This window comes from Aquarana catesbeiana, linkage group LG04 (assembly GCF_042186555.1).
Source record: "Aquarana catesbeiana isolate 2022-GZ linkage group LG04, ASM4218655v1, whole genome shotgun sequence".
NCBI lineage: Eukaryota > Metazoa > Chordata > Amphibia > Anura > Ranidae > Aquarana > Aquarana catesbeiana.
In genome coordinates, this window is record NC_133327.1 from 353,474,672 (window position 1) to 353,496,872 (window position 22,201).

At 43.3% G+C, this 22,201-nt stretch overlaps 1 protein-coding gene and 1 pseudogene across 2 annotated transcripts in view; both read right to left on the reverse strand.

Annotated features, from left to right (window-relative positions):
• Positions 1–22,201, reverse strand: part of ASCC3 (activating signal cointegrator 1 complex subunit 3) — a 1,208,179-nt gene that overhangs the window by 335,831 nt on the left and 850,147 nt on the right. For both annotated transcript variants that reach the window (XM_073626995.1, XM_073626996.1), the window contains exon 19: positions 8,823–8,909. In XM_073626995.1, the coding sequence (XP_073483096.1) occupies positions 8,823–8,909 (87 nt within the window). The remainder of the gene's footprint in view (positions 1–8,822; positions 8,910–22,201) is intronic.
• Positions 18,066–18,184, reverse strand: LOC141142038 (5S ribosomal RNA; annotated as a pseudogene).

Below are 22,201 nucleotides of genomic sequence, written 5' to 3' on the forward strand. Positions count from 1 at the left end.
GTGATTTACTAAAACTGGTGAGCACAAAATCTGGTGTGGCTCTGCATAGATGATATAACAAAATAACAGTGCCATAGATCAGAATGTGCATGCAATAATCTAAATGGACTGCAGTTTTCCTAATCATTGACGATACCACAAGTAATTAAATGGGTGAACGAGAGATTAGCGCAAGTCCTCTACACCATACAAAATATTCAGTGCTATACTATGAATATAACATAACTAATAATCTACTGAAAAGTAAATATCTACTGTGCAAAACTATTAGTACAAACCAATACTGTGCAAAAAATGCTGTGTAAAGACTATAAAAATATCTAGTGCAAACATATGTTGGTGTTTCTATAGTAGTCCATAATCACCACAAAGTTGACTCTCATAAAACTTTATATATATACAAAAATGTATATATTTACAAAAATTCATATAGTGCCCCAAAATGTGCCAACAAATATAAAGTAGTGAAAATATTTAAAGATTCCTTTGTGGTGAGAGGAGTCCCAGCTAATTTTCAAAAAATCACCAAGTGCTTCCAACACAACGTGAGTCCGGGCAGGGACATTGACGTAATCACAGGGAGTGGTCAGAGTCCGTGTTGTGTGATACAACCGAGGTGTAACGACTCTTTTGAGCTAAGCGTGTATTCCCTAGTGCCGGTCAGGCACTTAGAACAAGTGAGTGCAAATTGTTTATTTTAAATAAAGCCTGCTGAAACGTTTTTTTACGCTAGGAAAAGCCTCCCCTTTTCTTTCCTCTCACTTGCTACATATCAAATGGCTGTATGAGACTCTGACTGACGAATACTTTGAAGAAGCTTTCTAGAGAGATTGAGCTCATTCGCTGGTTTATAATTTTAACAGCTGATTTATTTGGTGTGTTTGATCTAGAGAGACTGGTGAAGGACTCGCGTGGTGGTGGAAGCGCGTGGTGGTGGAAGCACTTGGTGATTTTTTTTAAATTAGCTGGGACACTCATCTCACCACAAATAAATGTTTTCATACTTTCACTACTTTATTTTTTTGGCACATTTTGGGACACTATATGAATTTTTGCAAATAATAGGATTTTTTAAAACAGCTTACCTGTAAAATCCTTTTCTTTCGAAGGACATCACGGGACACAGAGCCACAGTAATTACTGATGGGTTATATAGGTATCACTGGTGATTGGACACTGGCATACCCTATCAGGAAGTTCAACCCCCTATATAATCCCTCCCCCTTGCAGGGATACCTCAGTTTTGTAGCCAAGCAATATAGTGTATTAGAAGAGGGGCGGGACCTCTGTGTCCCGTGATGTCCTTCGAAAGAAAAGGATTTTACAGGTAAGCTGTTTTAAAAAATCCTATTTTCTTTCTCGAACATCACGGGACACAGAGCCACAGTAATTACTGATGGGATGTCCCAGAGCAATGCTACCTGAGGGGGGGGAACCACGACCAAGTAGGTTGCAATCAGACCTGAGGACCCTGTACCGCTGCCTGCAGCACACTACGCCCAAAGGCGATATCCTCATGCCTTCTCACATCCACCTGATAGAATCTGGTGAATGTATGAACTGAAGACCAGGTTGCGGCCTTGCAGATTTGAGCCATAGAGGCCCGGTGATGCACTGCCCAAGAAGCACCAATAGCCCTTGTGGAATGTGCCCTGATCTGAAACGGAGGGATCTTCTGTTTCAAACCGTAAGCTTGAATGATCAACTGTCGAATCCATTTAGAAATGGTAGCTTTTGACGCTGCCTGTCCTCTATTGGGACCCTCTGGCAGCACAAACAAAACATCCGTCTTGCGGAGCTGAGCAGTTGCCCCTAGATAGGCCTTAACTGCTCTTACTACATCCAACGAATGTAGAGATCTCTCTTCCGGAGAACAGGGATCTGGAAAAAAGGAAGGTAGGACAATGTCTTGGTTTAAATGAAAATCAGAAACCACCTTCGGTAAAAAACTAGGATGAGGGCGTAGTACCACTCTATCCTTGTGTATAATCAAATAAGGCTGCTTACAGGAAAGAGCTGCTAATTCTGATACTCTTCTAGCAGAAGAAATGGCCACCAGAAAAATTAACTTCCTTGTCAACAAGACCAAAGGAATCTGACTTATTGGTTCAAAAGGCTGTTTCTGTAACACAGCCAGGACCAAGTTCAAGTCCCAGGGGTTTAGGGGTGCTTTAACCGGAGGATTAAGACGCATCACCCCCTGCATAAAGTTTCGGACCAAAGAATGCGAAGCAAGTGGCCGCTGAAATAATACTGATAAAGCAGAGACCTGGCCCTTGATGGTACTCAAGGCCAGCTTCATCTCTAATCCTAATTGTAGAAAATCAAGAATTCTACCTATGACATATTTCCTGGGATGCCAACCTCTGGATTCACACCAGGTTATATAAGCTTTCCAGACTCTATGATAAATCATCCTGGAAGCTGGCTTCCTTGCATTAATCAAGGTAGATATGACAGGACCTGAGAGCCCACGACTCTTCAGAACGTGGGTCTCAATAGCCAAACCGTCAAATTTAGCGTTTGTAAGGCAGGATGGAACACTGGACCTTGAGATAACAGGTCTGGGCGTTCCGGTAGTGTCCACGGGGAACCTACTGTCATCCTTACTATTTCTGCATACCAAGTCCTTCTGGGCCAAGCGGGGGCCACCAGAAGTACCAACTTCCTTTCCTGCCTGATCCTGCGAAGGAGTCGTGGTAATAGTAGAATAGGCGGGAATGCGTAAATCAGTGAGAACCGATGCCACAGAATCACCAACGCATCCGTCCCGCATGCAAGAGGATCTTTTGTCCTTGCCACAAATCTGTCTATCTTTTTGTTGAATCGGGATGCAAAGAGATCTACATCTGGAACCCCCCATCTTTGGCATATGGCCCAAAAGACGTCGGGATGCAGAGACCATTCCCCTGGAAGTAACTGCTGGCGACTTAGATAGTCCGCCTTCCAATTCTCTATTCCCGGGATGAAAACTGCCGATATGCATGGCACATGCATCTCTGCCCAGGCTAAGATCTGGTTCACCTCCTTTTGAGCAGCTCGGCTCCGGGTGCCTCCCTGATGATTGACATAAGCCACTGCTGTGGCATTGTCGGACTGGATCCTGACCGGACAACCCTGTAGCCTGATAGTCCAGGCTTTTAGAGCTAGATGTATCGCCCGGATCTCCAGAATGTTGATGGGTAAGGTCCTCTCTGTCTTGGACCATACCCCTTGGACCGCAGCCTGTTCCAGAACTGCTCCCCAACCTGACAGACTGGCATCTGTTGTTACCACTGTCCAGGTAACCGGTAGAAAGGATTTCCTCTTCTGCAGGTTTTCGGGTATGAGCCACCAATTGAGGCTCTGACGCACCGCATGCGACAGGTGCATCGGAAAGTCTAATGCCTGAACTTTCTTGTTCCAGGTCGACAGAATACTGTGTTGCAGCATTCTTGAGTGAAACTGAGCATAGGGAACTTCGAATGAAGACACCATCTTCCCTAGTTGCCTCATACAAAGGCGGACTGAGGGACCCTTCTTGGTCCTTACTGCCAGAATCAGCTCTCTTAAAGCAGCGATCTTTGCCTGGGGTAGAAATATTTTCTCCTGGCTTGTATCTATAATCAGACCTAAATACTCCAGTCTTCTTACTGGTTTTAGGAAAGACTTTTCTAAGTTGAGGATCCAACCCAGGTGTTCTAGATACCTGACTGTGGTCCTCAAGTTTCCATTCAAAGAGGCTACCGACCGGTCTATCAAGAGCAGGTCGTCTAGGTATGCTATGACAGCTATACCCTGAGCCCTTAATCTGGCCAGAGGAGGAGCCAAGATCTTTGTGAACACTCGAGGTGCAGTGGCTATCCCGAAAGGCAGAGCCACAAACTGGAAATGGCGCCCTCCTACCTCGAAGCGCAGAAACTTCTGATGAGCAGGAAAAATGGGCACATGCAGATATGCATCTCTGATGTCTATTGATGCCAGAAATTCTCCTCCCTGCAGGGTGGGAACTACTGTTCGAATTGATTCCATGCGGAAGGATTGAATCCTTAGGAATCGGTTCAGATCCCTTAAGTCCAGAATGGGTCTGACATCCCCATTTGGCTTTTGGACCGTAAAAAGGTTGGAATAGAAGCCCAATCCCTGGTCCTTTGCGGGAACTATCATAATGATCTCCTGCGACAAAAGTCGCTCTAACGCTAGAAGGAGCGACTGCTTTTTCTCTGGGTCTCCGGGAACACTTGATCTGAGGAACCGAGGAGAGGGGAATTCCTGAAACTCCAGCTTGTACCCTAAGGTTACTGTGGAGATTACCCATCTGTCCTGGAAGTCCTCCTGCCAGAGCTCTGAGAACTGTCGCAGTCTTCCCCCCACTCGAGTGAGCGGGGGCGCCCCCTCATGCAGAGGTCTTAGTGTTTTGCCTAGTAGGCTTCTTTCCCCAGGACTTCTTTTGTCCCTGGGGTTGACCCTTGTCTCTGGACCCCGATGGAGGCGGCCGTCGAGACTGCCTGGAGGCTGAAGCCCCCGGCGCTGGGGAAAGAGTCCGTTTGAAAGAGGGACGCTTACTCTTCTTCTTGACAGGTAAGAGAGTGCTTTTCCCACAAGAGATTCTCTTGATATAGTTATCCAAGTCCTCTTCAAACAACCTTGCACCACGAAATGGAAACCCAGCCAGTAGCTTCTTACATGGTGCTTCGCCTGACCAATTTTTCAACCATAGGATTCTACGTATATGCACCAACCCCAGTGAAAGACGGGAGGTTTGCACGATAGAATCTCTAATGGTGTCAACCACAAAGCATAAGGCCGCTGGAAGGTTAGCAAACCCCTGGGCCTGCTGTTCAGGTAATACTTTGATGACCTGCTTAACATGGTCTCTTAAGTATTGACAGACTCCAATCGCTGCTACTGCAGGTTGGGCCACTGATACTGCTAAGGAAAAAACATCCTTCAATAGGGATTCCATCCTTTTATCTACAGGATCCCTGAGCATCTGAGCATTGTCTACAGGACAAGTCAGGCTATTATTTACGGAGGAAATGGCGGCATCAATAGCCGGTATTCCCCACATTTTAATAAACTTTTCTTCCATCGGATAAAGTGTTGAAAACTTTCTCGGAGGAAAAAAAACGTTTGTCTGGGTGATCCCACTCAGAATAAATGAGCTTTTCAAGTAAAGTATGAACAGGAAAAGCATGTGCTGCTTGGAAAGGTTTCAGTGACCCAAAGCAGAAGAGGATTCTTTAGCAGTTTCAGGTATGGGCAACTTAAATGTGGAGCGGACCAATCCAGTGAGGATCTGCACTAAGACTTTCTCCTCTTGGGAAGTCGCAGAGGGTCCCTCTCCACCTGAATCCTCCGAAGAGGAATCATCCATCTCATCCTGATCCTCTGAAAGGGATTCATCTCCTTTATCCCAGAGCTCCTCTGTCTGAGGGCCCTGGGGAACAGAGGAAAGCCTAGTGCGTTTTCTTCCACTGAGTGAAGACGTAATCACGGCCATTAATCTTTCCTCTAGACCATTAATGGTTGAGGAAAAAACCTCTTGTGTAATATATACAGGGGCTGAAGTGCCAGAAGCAGGTGTAGCCCCTGACCCCGATGGCTCTCCCTGGCTAGCCGTCCCTGGCCCATCTTTAGGGGGGGAGGATGCTGCCGACAGGGGGCCCTCAGAACCTGAACGAGATCCCCTAGTGTCTCTGGTTCCTGGGGTGCTTGAACCTCTTCTACCCATAGTGCACAGCAACAAGGTGTGAGGTATACAAATGAACACTGCCCGCTGAGCAATGTAGTCTGGTTAAAAGCCTTGCTACCCAATGCTCAGTCTGGTGTTACTTCAGTAAATGCTGCCTAGGAGAATGCCTGTGTCCCACCTTACATGCGACCGTCAGGTCTGTGTCTCTCAGAAGGCTGTGTGCACCTGTACAGAGTGCCTTTAATAGCCTGCAGCTGGCCTGAGTGGGAGTCTAAGCACCTGTGCTGACGTCCCGCCCCCTCCTCTACTGCCCCCCCCTCGAGTTTTGAAAAAACGAGTGCTTCCCGCGCTGGCCGACTCTCCTGTCATGCTTCTGGAGAAAGGCTGGGGGAGGAGGAGGGGAGAGAGAGAGGCTGGTAGCAAGATCTGCCTAAACGGCTATCTTCAGAGATGGTGGCCATTAGGCCGCAGAGCCCGGGTGGTATAAGCACTTTCTAGATCCCTGTGGCCCCTCTCTAGCCTGGGGGGGAACATTCAAACATGAGAAATCCCCCCTTCCATCTTACCTTGCAGCCGGCTTGAGACGCTGGGACATAAACAGCGATGAAAAAACACTGAGACAGACAGTCAGCATGTGCAGGTTTGTGCTCTTGGCAGCCCCCGGTGGTTACAATAGGCATAGCATGCATTTACCTTAAAGGAGAAAAGCCACTAGAACTCAAAAATTCTGTGGAATCTCCTCTTACCTTATCCAGCTGCAGGGTGCTGTTTACACAGACCCAATCTTCACCTCTCACGGTGGGCTCCGTTTGAAAAAACCGTCAGAGACTGGGGCCCCCTACGAATAGGGGGATCCAACAGTTCTGGGACCGTAAAGCACCTCGCCAGAAATTAGGAAGTTTAAAGCCATTTTCTGATCTGCGGGGTCCAGCTCTCTAAAAAGAGAAGCATTACGGGTAAAACCTCGTTTCTTTGGACACGAGGCCCGGGTACCATTCAATTTGGCCATGAAAAGACAATTTGAATGGATCCGGTTCGCCTGGCTTGCCCCAGTATAGGATCTTAGGATATTCCCTTTGGAGCTCAGCACAGGACATCTTTACACGTCCATCACCTAAGACACTGGCGTAAAAACTGAGGTATCCCTGCAAGGAGGAGGGATTATATAGGGGGTTGAACTTCCTGATAGGGTATGCCAGTGTCCAATCACCAGTGATACCTATATAACCCATCAGTAATTACTGTGGCTCTGTGTCCCGTGATGTTCGAGAAAGAAATATACATTTTTGTATATATATATCCAACATATGTTTGCACTAGCATGAAATTGAGACCCATCAGCTTCTAGGTTTTTTTTTTCTGACACAGCTTAATTGAACAGGATGAAGTTAGATGCTGATTGGCTACCATGCACAGCTGCACTAGATTTTGCACTCTCCAGTTTGAGTAAATCAACCCCATAGTATACATAAATAATATGATAACCAGATTAGTCTTTTATGTCACTTTATAATAAGTCAATAAGGATATAATAAAACCCATGATGGGTATTACATATCAAGCATGATGGCAAAACCATTATATTGTTGGTCTACAATATTCAAAATTCTGGCAAGTGTATGTAGGCTCAAAATACTCCAAGATTTTATGAAAAACCTCAATTTTTTCTTAAGTTTGTATAGCAGGAGACTGGCATTGATCATTTTTTTCTTGGTTTCAACAGATTGGGGGGGTCATCTTTATGTTAATAGGACTGTTTTAATAGCATAAAAATAAAGGATACATGCAGTGTACTGAGTTTAACCTATTCTTTCTTCCATGCCAGAGTTCTGCTCAAGTATATGTGGCATACTTCCTTATAATTGGATTTTGGTCCTACGTTGCCTCTGTCTTATTATGACATTATGCTTATTGCTATATCTCAAAGGGATACATAATAATGGTTTGTTATATTTGGCAACCAGTCACCAAAGACACCCACCCTGTAGACAACTTTGGGGGTTTAACACACTGGGAAGTCCCAAAGCTGAGGAAGTAAAAGCAGTAAAAAGCTTTAGACATGATGACAGGTATAAAAACAATGTAAAAAATGAGCTATTTTACCACAGCTCCGAAAGGAAACAGTTGTTGGACACAGGCCCATTTTATGTAACCTGGCAGTTGTAAAGTGGCTGTGGTGAAAGGTTTATTCTAATTCTAGCCAATCTTGGTCAGTAAGTTGGAGGTCTGGCAAAGAAAATTTGTGATAAACTTTAGGTAACAAGGTTTAAAGCCAGCGATAAGTGTAGAGTAATTTATGGAAATGAATTTAGTGGTATCTGGTTTCGCATAGAATCCAGCAATGTGCCATCCTCAGAGCTCCCCGTCAGCCGCTAACATCTTCGGGTGGCCGGCTTCAGAGTCCGGATCGCCAGCAACTGTCATTGCACAGGTGGGAATTATATCACTCCTGTACATGCGCAGGAGTTCCGCCAGATTCCGCATTGCCAAACTTGTGCGGTGAGCTGCACTTGTGCAGCTTACTGTACAGGCAGGTAAGACTTTAAAGACAAAGCATGTCTCTTCTGCATTAAAAATCTGGCCTGTTCACCAATTTTTAAAACCCAGCCTAACAGTCCACTTTAAGGACTTTTCAAAGGTGGTAATGGATTGTTAAGAGTTCCAAATTGCATCCGGACTTCATGACAAAGTTGGCAGCAGAAAAAAAAAAAAATAGTGGGAGGATCAAATTCCTCTTGTAGCAGTTGAAATGTCCTAAATTCTAGTGCAGTGTACAGATGGCACACAAATTTTATAGCAGGTAAAGGCCACCTACATGTATCAGGAATGGTGAGAAGATTGTGAAGAGAAGGATTTGACTACAAAGGGTTGTTTAGTGAGTTGAACCACTGCTCAGCTAAAAAAAAAAAAAAAAATATATAAATGTAACAATAATGGAGAAAGCAATAAATAGCATGGGGACTTGTTGCCTATAGACAATATATTCACAGATTCAAAGGAATACGCTATAGCTGCTTCTGTGGTGGCGCATGCATTATCTAGATATGGGTTAAGCCAATCATGATATGGACAAGTTAAGTGGCCAGTTAACAGACATAAATATCATCAATCGTTATGTTAAGTGCACATTTAGTAGATGTCACCTTACCTTGATCTGTTCAAATTCTTCAGCTTTGGAGACAACTGCAAAAATATCTGCTTCAGTTTTGTGGGCATCAAATAATTCATTGAATGTCTGTAAATTAACCATAAGAGAAATATTTCTCAGTGCAATGCAAATTTGTTGCATCTACCCATACCACAAGACCAATCTATTGATGCATCTTGCATTATCCTTTATTTGGAAAGTAACACAATATTATAGTTTATTAAAACAAAAATTCCCTAGGTACAATGAAAATTCCAATGAAGGGGAAGCTCTTGGACTTGTTGAAAAATGTGGGTGAACAATGCAATCCTGATCAGTTTGCAATGATATATGTACACAGGAAAGCCATAGTGACTCATTATATACATGGGTTCTGTTTCCTGCCTTGTACTGGTACACAGCATTGGCCAGCAAAAATAAGTTACATATATCGCTGATAAAAAAAAAAAGATATGATAAATTGTGCAGTAGTTATGAACGCAGGGGCAAAAAGTTTAAAATGTGGGTGGAATTCCGCTTTAAGTCGATGACCTGAAAGGAAAATGCAGATAAGTGCTACAGTTTCCTTCTTGATAAACTGATATCAATAGAAATTATTAGTCAACAGGAGGGATTTTGTAGCCAGTTGATAGATAGTAAAAGATAGCATTGTAAATCTTATCACCTGGCTTTCAGCACATTTTGCTAAAAATAATAAATACACGTTAAAAGCAATACAGCTTTCTTGAACTTTTAGTGCTTCTTGAGCAAGTGCCAATGATTTATAAAAATCTGACAAAAAAAAAAAAAAAAAAGACTATAGATAACTAGATAATGATTTCCCAAACTAAGCAACATCACCATCTTGTGGCAGAAAACACTAAGTGAACAGGTATCTGTATGTCCCATGATATGGCTACCTTTGCAATAAGCCGACTGTGTTATTATGTGCAAACCATTTACCACAGTAACCACAAAAGTATGATTTGCCAAAAGCAGGAAAGGTTTGCCTAGAAACAAATCCATTATTTCTGTAAGCTGCAGCAACAAAACAACACATGCAATCTGGTGCATAACAGCACTTGATTCACACTTTGCCCACTCAGCAGCTTCTCCATCAGGAAAAAAATACAAATATACAGTGGGGAAAAAATTATTTGATTCCCTTCAGATTTTGTAAGTTTGCCCACTTACAAAGAAATTAAGAGTCTAATTATTTTCATAGGTGTATTTTAAATGATAGAGACAGAATATCAACCACAAATCCAGAAAAAAACACACAGTACAAATTTTACAAATTGGGTTGCAGTTCAGTGAGTAAAATAAATATTTGATCTCCTACCAACCACCAATAATTCTGTCTTTCACAGACTGGCTACAGAATGTGCTCATGTGGTACACAGACTAATCCTGCTAATTTAAGAAGGTGCTCCTAATGACAGCTCATTATGTTGTTTAAAAGACACCTGTCCACATAATCTCTTTATTCCATTCAAATCTCACCATCATGCGCAAAACCAAAGAGCTGTCAAAGGTCACGGGGACAAGATTGTAGACCTGCACAAGGCTGGAATGAGCTACAAGACCATCAGCAAGAAGCTTGGTGAGAAGGAGACAACTGTTGGAGCGATTATTCACAAATGGAAAAAACACGAAATAACCATCAATCGCCCTCGATCTGGAGCTCCATGCAAGATTTTGTCTCATGGGGTAAGGATGATCATAAAAATAGTGAGAGATCAGCCCAGAACTACATGGGAGGAGCTTGTGAATGATCTCAAGACAGTTGGGACCACAGTCACCAAACAAATCATTGGTAACACAATACGCTGCCATGGATTGAAATCCTGCAGCGTCTGCAACGTCCCCCTCCTCAAGAAGGCACATGCACAGAAAAGGATTGGGAGAAAGTGCTGTGGTCAGATGAGACCAAAATTGAGCTCTTTGGCATTAACTCAACTCGCTGTGTTTGTAGGAAACAAAATGCTGACTATGACCTTAAGCACACCATCTCTACAGTCAAGCACGGAGGTGGAAACATTATGCTTTGGGGCTGTTTCTTTCCTAAAGGTACAGGCCGACTTTGCCACATTGAGGGGTCAATGGACGGGGCCATGTATTGTAAAATCTTGGATGAGAACCTTCTTCCCTCAGCCAGAGCACTGAAGATGGGTCATGGATGGGTCTTGCATCATGACACTGACCCAAAACATACCAAGGCAACAAAGAAGTGTCTCAAGAAGAAACACATTAAGGTCATGAAGTGGCCTAGTCCGTCTCCAGACCTTAATCCTATAGAACATGTGTGGAGGGAGCTGAAACTTCAAATTGCCAGGCGACAACCTTAAGGATTTAGAGAAGATCTGTATACAAGAGTGGACCAAAATCCCTGAGATGTGTGCAAACCTGGTAACCAACTACAAGAAACATCTTACCTCTGTGCTTGCCAACAAGGGTTTCTCCACCACGTACTAAGTTATGTTTCGCTTGGGGATCAAATACGTATTTTACTCACTGAACTGCAACTCAATTTATAACATTTGTATCATGTGTTTTTTCTGGAATTTTGGTTGATAGTCTGTCTTTATCATTAAAATACACCTATGATAAAAAATATAGACCCTTCATTTCTTTGTAAGTGGGCAAACTTACAAAATCTGCAGGGGATCATATAATTATTTTCCCCATTGTAAAAGTATATCTAAAGGCAAAACTTTTTTTTTTCCATTTTGGAATAGTTATTAGGGAATACTTAAAATTCGTATTCCATTCAAAGGATTTCTGTACTTCCTGTCCTGTAGATACAAAAGGAAGTGAAGGAAATCTCCTCTTAGACAGTTGTCACAAAAACAAGTGTTCGCCCATTAGAAGAGTTCGCCATTATTTCTGTTCTAATGACCACTGAAATTGTAGATTTTCCTTACTTTTAGAACCAGTGATAATGTTTACAAGGACAAACAGAGAAAGTTACAATTTTCCTGGTGGGCTACTTACACTCCACAGCCACTTCTTTTTTAGCAATTTTCAAATATTACATAAGTCTAAACAAAAAACCTCCCTTAAAGCAGAGTTCCACTCAAAAGTGGGAATTCCGCTTATCCGTCTCCTCCCCCCCTCCAGTGTCACATTTGGCCACGGCACAGTCTCTCGGAAGTTCTGCCCCCTCCTCCTTCCTCCACTGCTGGACCAATTAGAAAACACAGCGCGCTTCATGCACGAAAGGCTTCATTGCCGGGTTCCCTTACCAGAAATGGCGGCAGCTGCACCTGACAGCCGATCCGAAGATTGGCTGGGGTGCAATCATTGCAGGCTCCCTGGACAGGTAAGTGTCCTAATATTAAAACTCAGCAGCTGTACTATTTGTAGCTGCTGACTTTAAATTTTTTGTGGGGGGGGGGGGGGGCTGGACCTCCTCTTTAAAGGAGAAGTGTGGTACTCTAAAAGGAACAAAAAACAAACTCACCTCCATGATGTAGCATCAGTGTGATGTTGCAGTTGTCCCCTGCCAACTTTAACATCGAGAATGGAGCGATAACAAGACTGTTATTTGCTCAGTTCTCTGTCTTCTCTGAACAAAGAGTGGTGACTGTCAGTCACCAGCTGTCAGTAGGAAAGAGGCACTGGATTAAAGCTTAGCAGAACAAATCATACATATCCACTGTAGTTTGAACAGAAAGGTGCATTTGTGTGCCCTTTCTGTTTCAGGTAATAACTGGGATTCTTGGAATAAAAGCTTTCGTTTCCCTGGAAAACTACTGAAAACTAAAGGTAAAGCTCAGACTTAACTTAGAGGTTACCCTTTATAAGGGCCATATACTAGACTGTCTACAAATAGGCTACAAACACCATTCAGTAGAGGAATCAAAAGATTGAGCTATAAACTGTCCAAGACCTCCACATGGATCTCAAGTTAGCAGGGCCATAGGATCACATTAATTTGGGTTATATATAGCCCAATAAGACCTCCAGGCCTAGCAACCAGGCTATATAACACAAAACAGGACCTCAAGCTTCTAAGTGACTGGTCTCCACAAGGTTTGCTAATGACGGTATGCATTGTTCATGATCACCTTAAAGACTCCTAACAACCAATCTATAACTCTGTCTTCTAGGAGTGCTGGGACTATTTGTTAGCACACAACAAGGCTATGCCTTTCACTAGGACCCATTCCAGCACATATATTGATATATAAACACAACTAAGTTCACCAAAACTCTTGTATACATACTGTATGCTTGTTGAACCTGTAACAATTCCTAGCCAAACAGCTAATAGGTCATAATTGCTATTTAGAAAAAAAAAAGTTAAAAAATAATTTATTCTTTACAAAATCAAAGCACCATTTTAAGCGAAGAAACAGAAATTTCACACAGCAACAAGAAATAGTAATTTCTAAACATAAACATTATGCTTCAATTGAAATAAATCCAGTTCACTCTGGCACAACACTGCTGAGACCAAGCCAAAGTACTTCAATGGCATTATTTGTCTCCTTACCTCAAAGCTCCACTTCTCACTATGCATTAGGACCTCTGCCAGTCATTCTGGCAGCACATTCAGACCACTGCTCAAATTCATAGCACTTTATGGATACCTCCGAGCACCAAATTGGTATCAGATTTTTTGCAAATTGGTCCTTATTTAAAATGACTAACAGACATACAATAGGTCTGTTTATACAGACATCTGACAAAATGCAAATGTAAATTGTATTAAAAAGGACACAAAAAAGAAACAACTAGGAACCACTGTCATTATTTCACAGTAAACAATTAATCAAATGAAAATGCATTTGAAATGTGAATATACAGATTATAATACTTTTTTTGTTGTTTTTTTTTTTAGTCTATTGAAGGAGACAGTTTAAGGGCTCATTCATACGACGACTCATCTGTTCACACATACGCAAAGCAGTGCATTGCAGATTCATGATGTGTTGTGAGGCACTGGTGTGTATTTTACATGTTTGCCTCGTTTGCCTTACCTTGGGTTTATGTGCATTTGAAAGCGCTTTGTTGCATTTTGTTTTTGTTGTGTTTTCAGTGCTGTGTTTTCAGTGCTGGGAAAATGCAACTTATTGCTATGGTGTGAAATGCATTCATAGGGAACCTTTTTCTTGATTGGTTAACAACCCAGGGTTATACTGCCGCTTACAAGAGAAATGGGCACTAAGCACAGAAAGCCAATAGCGGCTACGCCAGCATCAACATGGTCTGGCATCACATGAGTTCCTCCTGGTGGCCATAAGACCTAACGTGTGTCGGTGGGTGGGTGACGCATTGCGCTGTGCTGTCACGTGATCAAATTGTTTGGCAATTTGGGTGACGTCATCTCCCAGCATTCGGACTCCCGGGATGATGGAGACCAGCTGCGACTGAGTGTGCTGGAGACCAGCTGCGGCTGAGTGTGCGATGCCACGTGGTGCGCCACCAGCTCAGAGGGCCACACATGGAGCACTATTGGACAATTGTCCTGAATTGCCATCCCTGTCACGACCTAGTTCTAATGGGAGAACAGATATAAACGGCCATTCTCCGTTCATTTCCTTGTTACATTGGGAGACACTAGCTGCATCTCTGTTCTGCTACATGACAAGGTATTATCAACTACTCTGATACTTTGCTCTTATTTTGCAAATTTTTATTCAGTACCCCCTGTATTGCTCGGTCTTTACCCTCATGAATGTAATACCAATATTTGTTGTCATACTATAGATACATTTGATAATTACAGTCAAATGCAATAGACCTGCATTCAATTAAGACTGTTCTGTGCCTTCCCTCTTCTATTTGGGCATTGCATTTACATGGCTTGAAATCTGTGATCACCTTAAACTGTTACTGTCCTTTGGACAAGTGTTATTCCATCATCTTCTCACTTAGTGACTCTCTGCACTTTATGTGACATTGGTATGTTTTGGAATATCATAAAACCTCTTTATTCCAATATATACCCCTACCAGTTCATTGATTAAACATTTGTATCCATTTAGATGTTTGGAGTCACTGTTTAGGATATATTGGTCCTTCAAATGCTCCAGCCCCTGTTGGGGGTTTGCAGTCTGAGACTGGGATCATGTTTAACGCTTCCTTCCCTCCCTGCTTGCTTAGCGCAATTTCAGGGGTCTATTTTCTTTCATTTTTGAGCTATGATCTCCACTGGTTGAATCATTAACACATGGGGTCAGTATGTTCAGTTTTACATATGACTATTTTGTATATAATTATTTCAGTTGTAATTAGTTTGTAATTATATGTATTCTATAATTGTAGCCTGAGCTTGCAAAACCTGGAACTATATAACCTACTGTCCCTTAAGAAGACTTTCAGATTTCATGCTGACATGCGTTGGATTTCTTCTGTATTATTTTTGACAGTTGATTTCTAGGTTATTCCATTGGTTTGACTCCATGTTGTTCGTCATACCATGTGCTTGTTTTTATTAATCTCTTTTTACATCCTAAATTGTATATTTGCCTCAATAAATTTTATACTTTTATGACATTACTGTTTCTGGTCCCTTAAAATCCCACTCTTAGAAGAATTTCTTTTCATTGTATGTATCAGGGATGTGGACCTAAAACAACTATCCAGACAGTTGGCAAAATCTTTCTCACAGAAAGCTAATAGTCCCTTGAGCCCAGTTGTAGCAAGCATTCCAAAGGCAGAACAATAGTATATAAGGGGAAGGAGTTGTGTCCTGAAGGGCAAGCATACCAAAACAACACAGCTGAACCAGCCCCTCAAGAAAATACAAAAAACAAAAGTGAAACCAAGGGCATTAATAAACCACATGCAGAACCCGTTGACCAAAACTAGCAGTTGCAAAGGCAGACACATCAATCTGATGACATCCAAGAAAAAGTCACTGCCCTAATGGAGTGGGATTTAACAGTAAAAGCGAACACTTTATCTTGCAACTCACAGGCATGCACAATAATCTGTCAAATCTTGGCTACACCCAATACAAAAATACAAATAACCTTTAACAGCTTCAGCTTTAGCGCCTACATACCCTTTATGGCCTACAACAATTTTTGCTATGGGACTACTGTTTTGGCAATGATTTTTTCATCACTTATGATATGTCTGTAGATGTGAAATGGGACTAGATATGCTAAAGTAAGTATTATATTGGTCACTCAGTCTATATGTCCCCAAATTTTCTATTAAATCATTTACCTTAAAATACCATTCCTTCAATAAAGAAGCCCTATTGGTCTTCTCCAGAGTAGGCGAGAAACCTTTGACTGCATTTAAAGGATAAGTTCACCTTCTATAACATATTACATGTTAAACCTGTACTGATGCAGCAGCCCCCGCACGCAGAGTCCCCGTTGTAACAGTGGGCCAGGGATCTTCTCCCCGCACCCACTGCCACAATTTTTATATTCATAGTATGCATTTTTATATGCATATTCTGTATAACCCTCTGCAAACTGCTACTGTATATACCTTTTATATATGTATGTGCAAGCTATTGGGATTTGAGGACAGGTTTGTCTTGTTTGGCCACTGATGAAGCACTAACAGCCCTAGAGGAGTGCGCTTTGATTTTAGAGGTAGAAACTACCTCTTTAAACCATAAGCTTGAACAAATTACTTGTCAAATCCATTTAGAAATAGTAGATTTCTATGCTGCCTGTCCTCTTTTAGGACCTTCAGGCAACACAAACAAAACATCTGTTTTCCAAATCTGAACAGTTGCCTTCAAGTAGACTTTGACTGCTTTCACCACATCAAGAGAAAGTAGTGATTTTTCTTCCATAGAACAGGGCTCTGGAAAAAAATGAAGGTAGAACAATATCCTGGTTTAGATAAAAACCTGATACTACCTTCGGTAAAAAGTTAGGATGAGGACGCAATACTATCTTATCCTTGAAAACAATAATATGGTTCTTTACAAGAAAGAGCAGCCAATTCTGATACCCTTCTTGCAGCAGATATGGTTACCAGAAAAAAATAGTTTCCTTGTTAAAAAGGACCAAGGGAATATGTCGTATCGGCCCAAAGGCTGTTTTGTAATGCTGCCAAAACTAAATTCAAGTCCCAAGGCTTCAGGGGTGACCTAACCGGAGATTAAGCCGTGTTACCCCCTGAATAAAGTTAGGAACCAAAGAATGAGAAGCAAGTGGTCATTGAAATAATACTGATAAGGCCGAGACCTGTCCTTAGAAAGCACTCAATTCCAGCTTTATTTCTCACCCCATCTGCAGAAAGTCAAGGATTCTCCCTTTGACCTATTTCCTGGGGTGCAACCCCTGGTTTCACACGAGGAGACATATGCTTCCCAGACTCCATAATATATAATTATGGGGGTCGGCTCTTTTGCATTAACCAAGGTAGAAACCACTGAACCTGACAGCCCACGCTTCTTCAGAGTGTGGGTCTCAATAGCCAAACCGTCAAATTTAGCGTTTGTAAAGTAGGATGGAATACCGGACCTTGCAAGAGAAGGTCTGGCCGTGGCGGTAAGGTCCATGGGTCCCCTACTGCCATCTATACGATCTCTGCATACCAAGATTTCCTGGGCCCCGCTGGGGGCCACAAGAATCACCGACTTCCTTTCCTGCGTGATCCTGCGAAGAAGTCGTGGACACAGGCAGACTAGGAGGGAATGCATAAATCAGTGAGAACCGATTCCACAGGAATAGCAAGGCATCTGTTCTGCATGCTAGCGGATCCTTTGTTCTTGACACAAAGTTGTCAATTTCTTTGTTGAACCTGGACGCAAACAGATCTATGTCTGGTATCCCCCATTTTTGACATATTGACAGGAAGATATCAGGGTCAAGGAACCATTCTCCCGGGAACAACTGCTGGTGACTCAAGTAGTCCGCCTGCCACTTTTTTATTCCTAGAATGAAGGTTGCCGATAGGCAAAGTACATTATATTTGTCCAAGATAGGATATGATTCACCTTTCTCTGGGCCGCACAACTTCTTATGCCCCCTTGGTAATATAGGCCATTGCTGTGGCATTGTCGGATTGAATCCTGGCAGGACAATTCTGTAAACTGAAAGTTCAGGCCCTCACGACCAAGTGCTCTGCCTGAATTTCTAGAATGTTAATGGGCAAGTCCCTTTCTGATCTGGGACACTTCTCTTGGACAGTTGCATCTTCCAGGACTGCTCCCCAACCCAAAAAAAAAAAAAAAAAAAAAGGTTGGCATATGTTGTTACCATTTCTCAGGTAACTGAAGGAAGGATTTTCCCCTTTGCAGATTTTTTGTTATCAACCATAAACCGAGGCTCCGTCGCACCCAGCCTACAGCACCTGGTATTTCCAGGCGGTCTCCCATCCAGGCACTAACCAGGCCTGACCCTGCTTAGCCTCCAAGATCCGACGAGATCGGGTGCTTTTAGGGTGATGTGGCTATAGGCTTTGGAATCAGACACATTGAGGAATCTAGAGCTTGAACCCTTTGTTCCAAGCCGATAGGATACTGTTTTGCAGCAGTCTCGAATGAAACTGAGCATAAGGAACGGCCTCAAATGAAGCCATCATCTTTCCCAACAAAAGACATGCAAAGCTGTATAGAAGAATACATCTTGCTTCGACCACCTGAATCAGTTCCTTTATGGCGCTGATTTTTGCCTGGGGCAAGAATACCCTTTTCTGGGTGTATCTATGATCAGACCCAAGTATTTTAGCCTTCTTCATGGTTTTAAAGAAGATTTCTTCTAGGTTGAGAATCCGACCTAGATATTCCAGGTAGTTGAATATGGTGACCATACTTTGGTCTAAGCGGGCTACCGACTGGTCTATGAAGAACATATCGTCTAGGTCAGTGATGGTGAACCTTGGCACCCCAGATGTTTTGGAACTACATTTCCCATGATGCTCATGCACTCTGCAGTGTAGTTGAGCATCATGGGAAATGTAGTTCCAAAATATCTGGGGTGCCAAGGTTCGCCATCACTGGTCTAGGTAAACCATAACTGTTATACCCTGAGACCTTAATCTGGCTAGAAGAGGGGCCAGAACCTTTGTAAACACTCAAGGTGTAGTAGCTAGACCGAAAAGCAGAGCTACACACTGAAATTAAAGATTTTCCACCTTGAAAAGTAGATATTACTAGTGAGCGAGGAAATGGGCATATGGAGGTATGCATCTTTGATGTCGATTGACGCCAGAACTTCTTCTCCTTGTAGGATGGAGATAACTGATTGGATTGACTCCATGCGAAAAAGGAGTGGTTATATTCAGGAATTAAATTTAGATTTTTGAGATCCAGAATGTCCATTCAATGTCCATTTTCCGTGAAAAAGAGGTTTGAACCAAACCCCTACCTCTGCTCTTACATGGGGACCACCATGATCACTTTTTGCCAAAAGATGGTCCAATGCTTGAGAGAAAGACTTCTTTTTCTCGGGATCCTTAGGAACGTTTGATCTGAGAAAAATGAGGAGACGGGAACTCTTGCAACTCCAGTTTATACCTTGGAACTATTGAGGAAGTCCCCCATTCGCCTTGACACTCTTCCTGCCAGATCTTTGAGAACTGCAGAAGAATTCCCCCTATTCGAGCGAGCGGGGTCGCCTCCTCATAAGGAGGCTTTAGTATCTTGTAGGTTCCCTCCCCCAGGACCTCTTTTGTCCCTGGGGTTAACTCTGAGGATTACCTTTTGAACCCGATGGCGGAAGCTGTCGTGACTGCCTTGAGGCTGATGCCCCTGGCACAGGAGGAAGGAGCTTTAAAACGAAAATACATTTACTCCTTTTCTTAAATGGCAAAATGGGTACTTTTTTCCACTAGAATTTCTTTCGATGTATTTTCCAAAACATCCTCAAATAGCTGTTTCACCGCAAAAAAAGAAGACTAGCCAGGAGCTTCTTGCATGGCTCTTAGCGAAGGGTGCAAGGCCTGAAGGATAGAATCTCTCATAGCAACTATTGCAAACATAAAGCTGCCAGATCCTGGGCCTGCTGAGCAGGATAACCTTGAACTGTTTAACCACTTCCCGCATGTCCTATAGCAAAATGATGGAGGCTCTTTACCACGTGATCAGCCGTGTCCAATCACGGCTGATCATGATGTAAACAGGAATAGCCGGTCATCGGGTTTTCCTCACTCGGCGGCTCTCCTGACAGGTGGGATCTGCGCTGATATGTTTATCAGCACAGCCCCCCTCAGATGCCTACACTGGACCACCAGGGAAGCCACCAGCACCATCAGGGAAGGGGGCAACATGTGGATGGCCAGGTATGTACCCCATGGCCAACCACATGTGCAAATGAATGCCCAATCTGTGCCAATCAGTGCCCACAAATGGGCAGTGACTGGCACCATTATGTAACAAATTACATCATTGACGATTGATGCCCAGCAATGCCACCCATCAGTGTTATCAGTGCCACCCATCAGTGTCCACCAGTTCCACATATCAGTGCCCACCTATCAGTGCCCATCAGTGCCACCTATAAGTGCCACCCATAAGTACCCATCAGTGCCACCCATAAGTACCTATCAGTGCCACCTACAAGTGCCCATCAGTGCCGCCTATGAGTGCCCATCAGTGCCACCTATCAGTGCCCATCAGTGCCACCTATCAGTGCCCATCAGTGCCACCTATCAGTGCCCATCAGTGCCGCCTATCAGTGCCCATCATCAGTGCCCGTCAGTGCCACCTCATTGGTGCCACCTCATCGGTGCCCATCAGTGCTACCTTATCAGTGCCCATCAGTGCAGCCATATCAGTGCCCGTCATTGAAGAAAAAAACGTGCTTATTTACAAACATTTTTAACAGACACAAAGAAAAACTTGTTTTTTTTCTAAATTGTCGGTCTTTTTTTTATTTGTTGCACAAAAAATAAAAATCACAGAGGTGATCAAATACCACCAAAAGAAAGCTATATTGTCCGCTGGACAAGTCAAATTCTTATTCACAGAGGATATAGCAGCGTTATTTGCTCTTATACCCTACTTAGTGAATTTTTTCCAACATAGGATAAAGTGTGAAAACATTTTAGGAGGGAATAAAATGCTTATCTGGGTGATCCACTCAGATACAAAAAAACTTTTCCAGCAATGAAGCTTGAGGAGGCTTTAGCGAACCCAAACACTCAGTTAAGGGTACATAAATGTGGAGCGGACTATTCAGCAAGAAATTGCACCATCAATCTTACAGACTGTGAATGCTGATCCTCCCACATTTGACACCTCAGAAGAGGAGTCATCAGCCTCACCACAGTCCCCTGAGGGAAGTCATCTTCTCCTGCCCCTAGTTCCTCAGTTTGAGGGTCCTGGGTAATGGATGAGAACCTGTCGCATTTAGTCCCACACTGGGATGCGATTAAAGCCGCAAACCTTTTTTTTTTTTTCCGATCCTATCCTGGCTAAGGAAAAAAGATCTTTTTAATAACATAAACAGGGGCTGCAGTGTTGAAAACAATAGCAAACATTTCATGGCCTGGATGCTCACTCTGACCAGCCACCAACTCTCAGGGGAGGATGATTGTAGAAATGAGTAGGCTTTCCAGAGCTTGAGGGAGACCCTTTTAGCTCCTTTTTGGGGGTGTTTCAACCCCCCTTCTGACCTTAGCATGATGCACAAAGCAGAGGTACTACCAGAAGAAATCGCATGCACTGCTTGAGCAATAGTCAGCCACTGCTGCTGCTATTAATTCTCAGCTTGATGCAAATAGTAAATGTGTCAAATAGGAAATACCTGTGTCACCAACCTCTTTCATGCTCCTCTTTGCTGTTGTGTCCCTCCAACTCCCGCATTGGAGGACGCCAATGCCGCGTTAAGCCCAGCCCCCTCTGTCGCACTGCGCCCCCCTCCTTTCCCTTTCATAAAAGAGTTTTCCTGCGCGAGCGCTGGCCTCCGATCCGACGGGATTGGCTTGTGTGTGAGGGAGGGATGACGTGAAGGGGACCTGAAAGCCGCCGCCGTGTAGGGGCGGTGAAAGAAAACGGCATCGACGATCGTTTTTTAACTCTCCCTCAATGCTCAACCTCATGAAGAGGGGTAGAGTTCAGCACGGGGGGGGGTGTCTAGTGGAATCAAACCCCCCCAAACTTACCAGAGGTCTGCCTGCTAGCCGGAGGAAAAAAGCCTGCTGCTTCTGTGACACAGCGTGATCTCTGAGGAAAGCATGAGAAGGTACGTGCTCCATACAGCCCCCAGTGGTGACACTTAGGCATGAAAACATTTACTTTTTTAAAGGAGACATTTCATAAGAAAATTAAAAAAATCCCTTAGAAAAACTCCACTTACCTTTCCCGCCGCAAGGTTTTCTGTGGTAAAACCAACAGACCCAATCTTCACCCTTCGCAGTGGGTTCCATTAACAAAATTGCAGGAACCAGGGACCCTCAGGGAACCCACAATCCTGGACCTGTAATAGCACCCTGCCAGTAAAACTTTATGGCTTAAAATACCAAAGTACTGGATC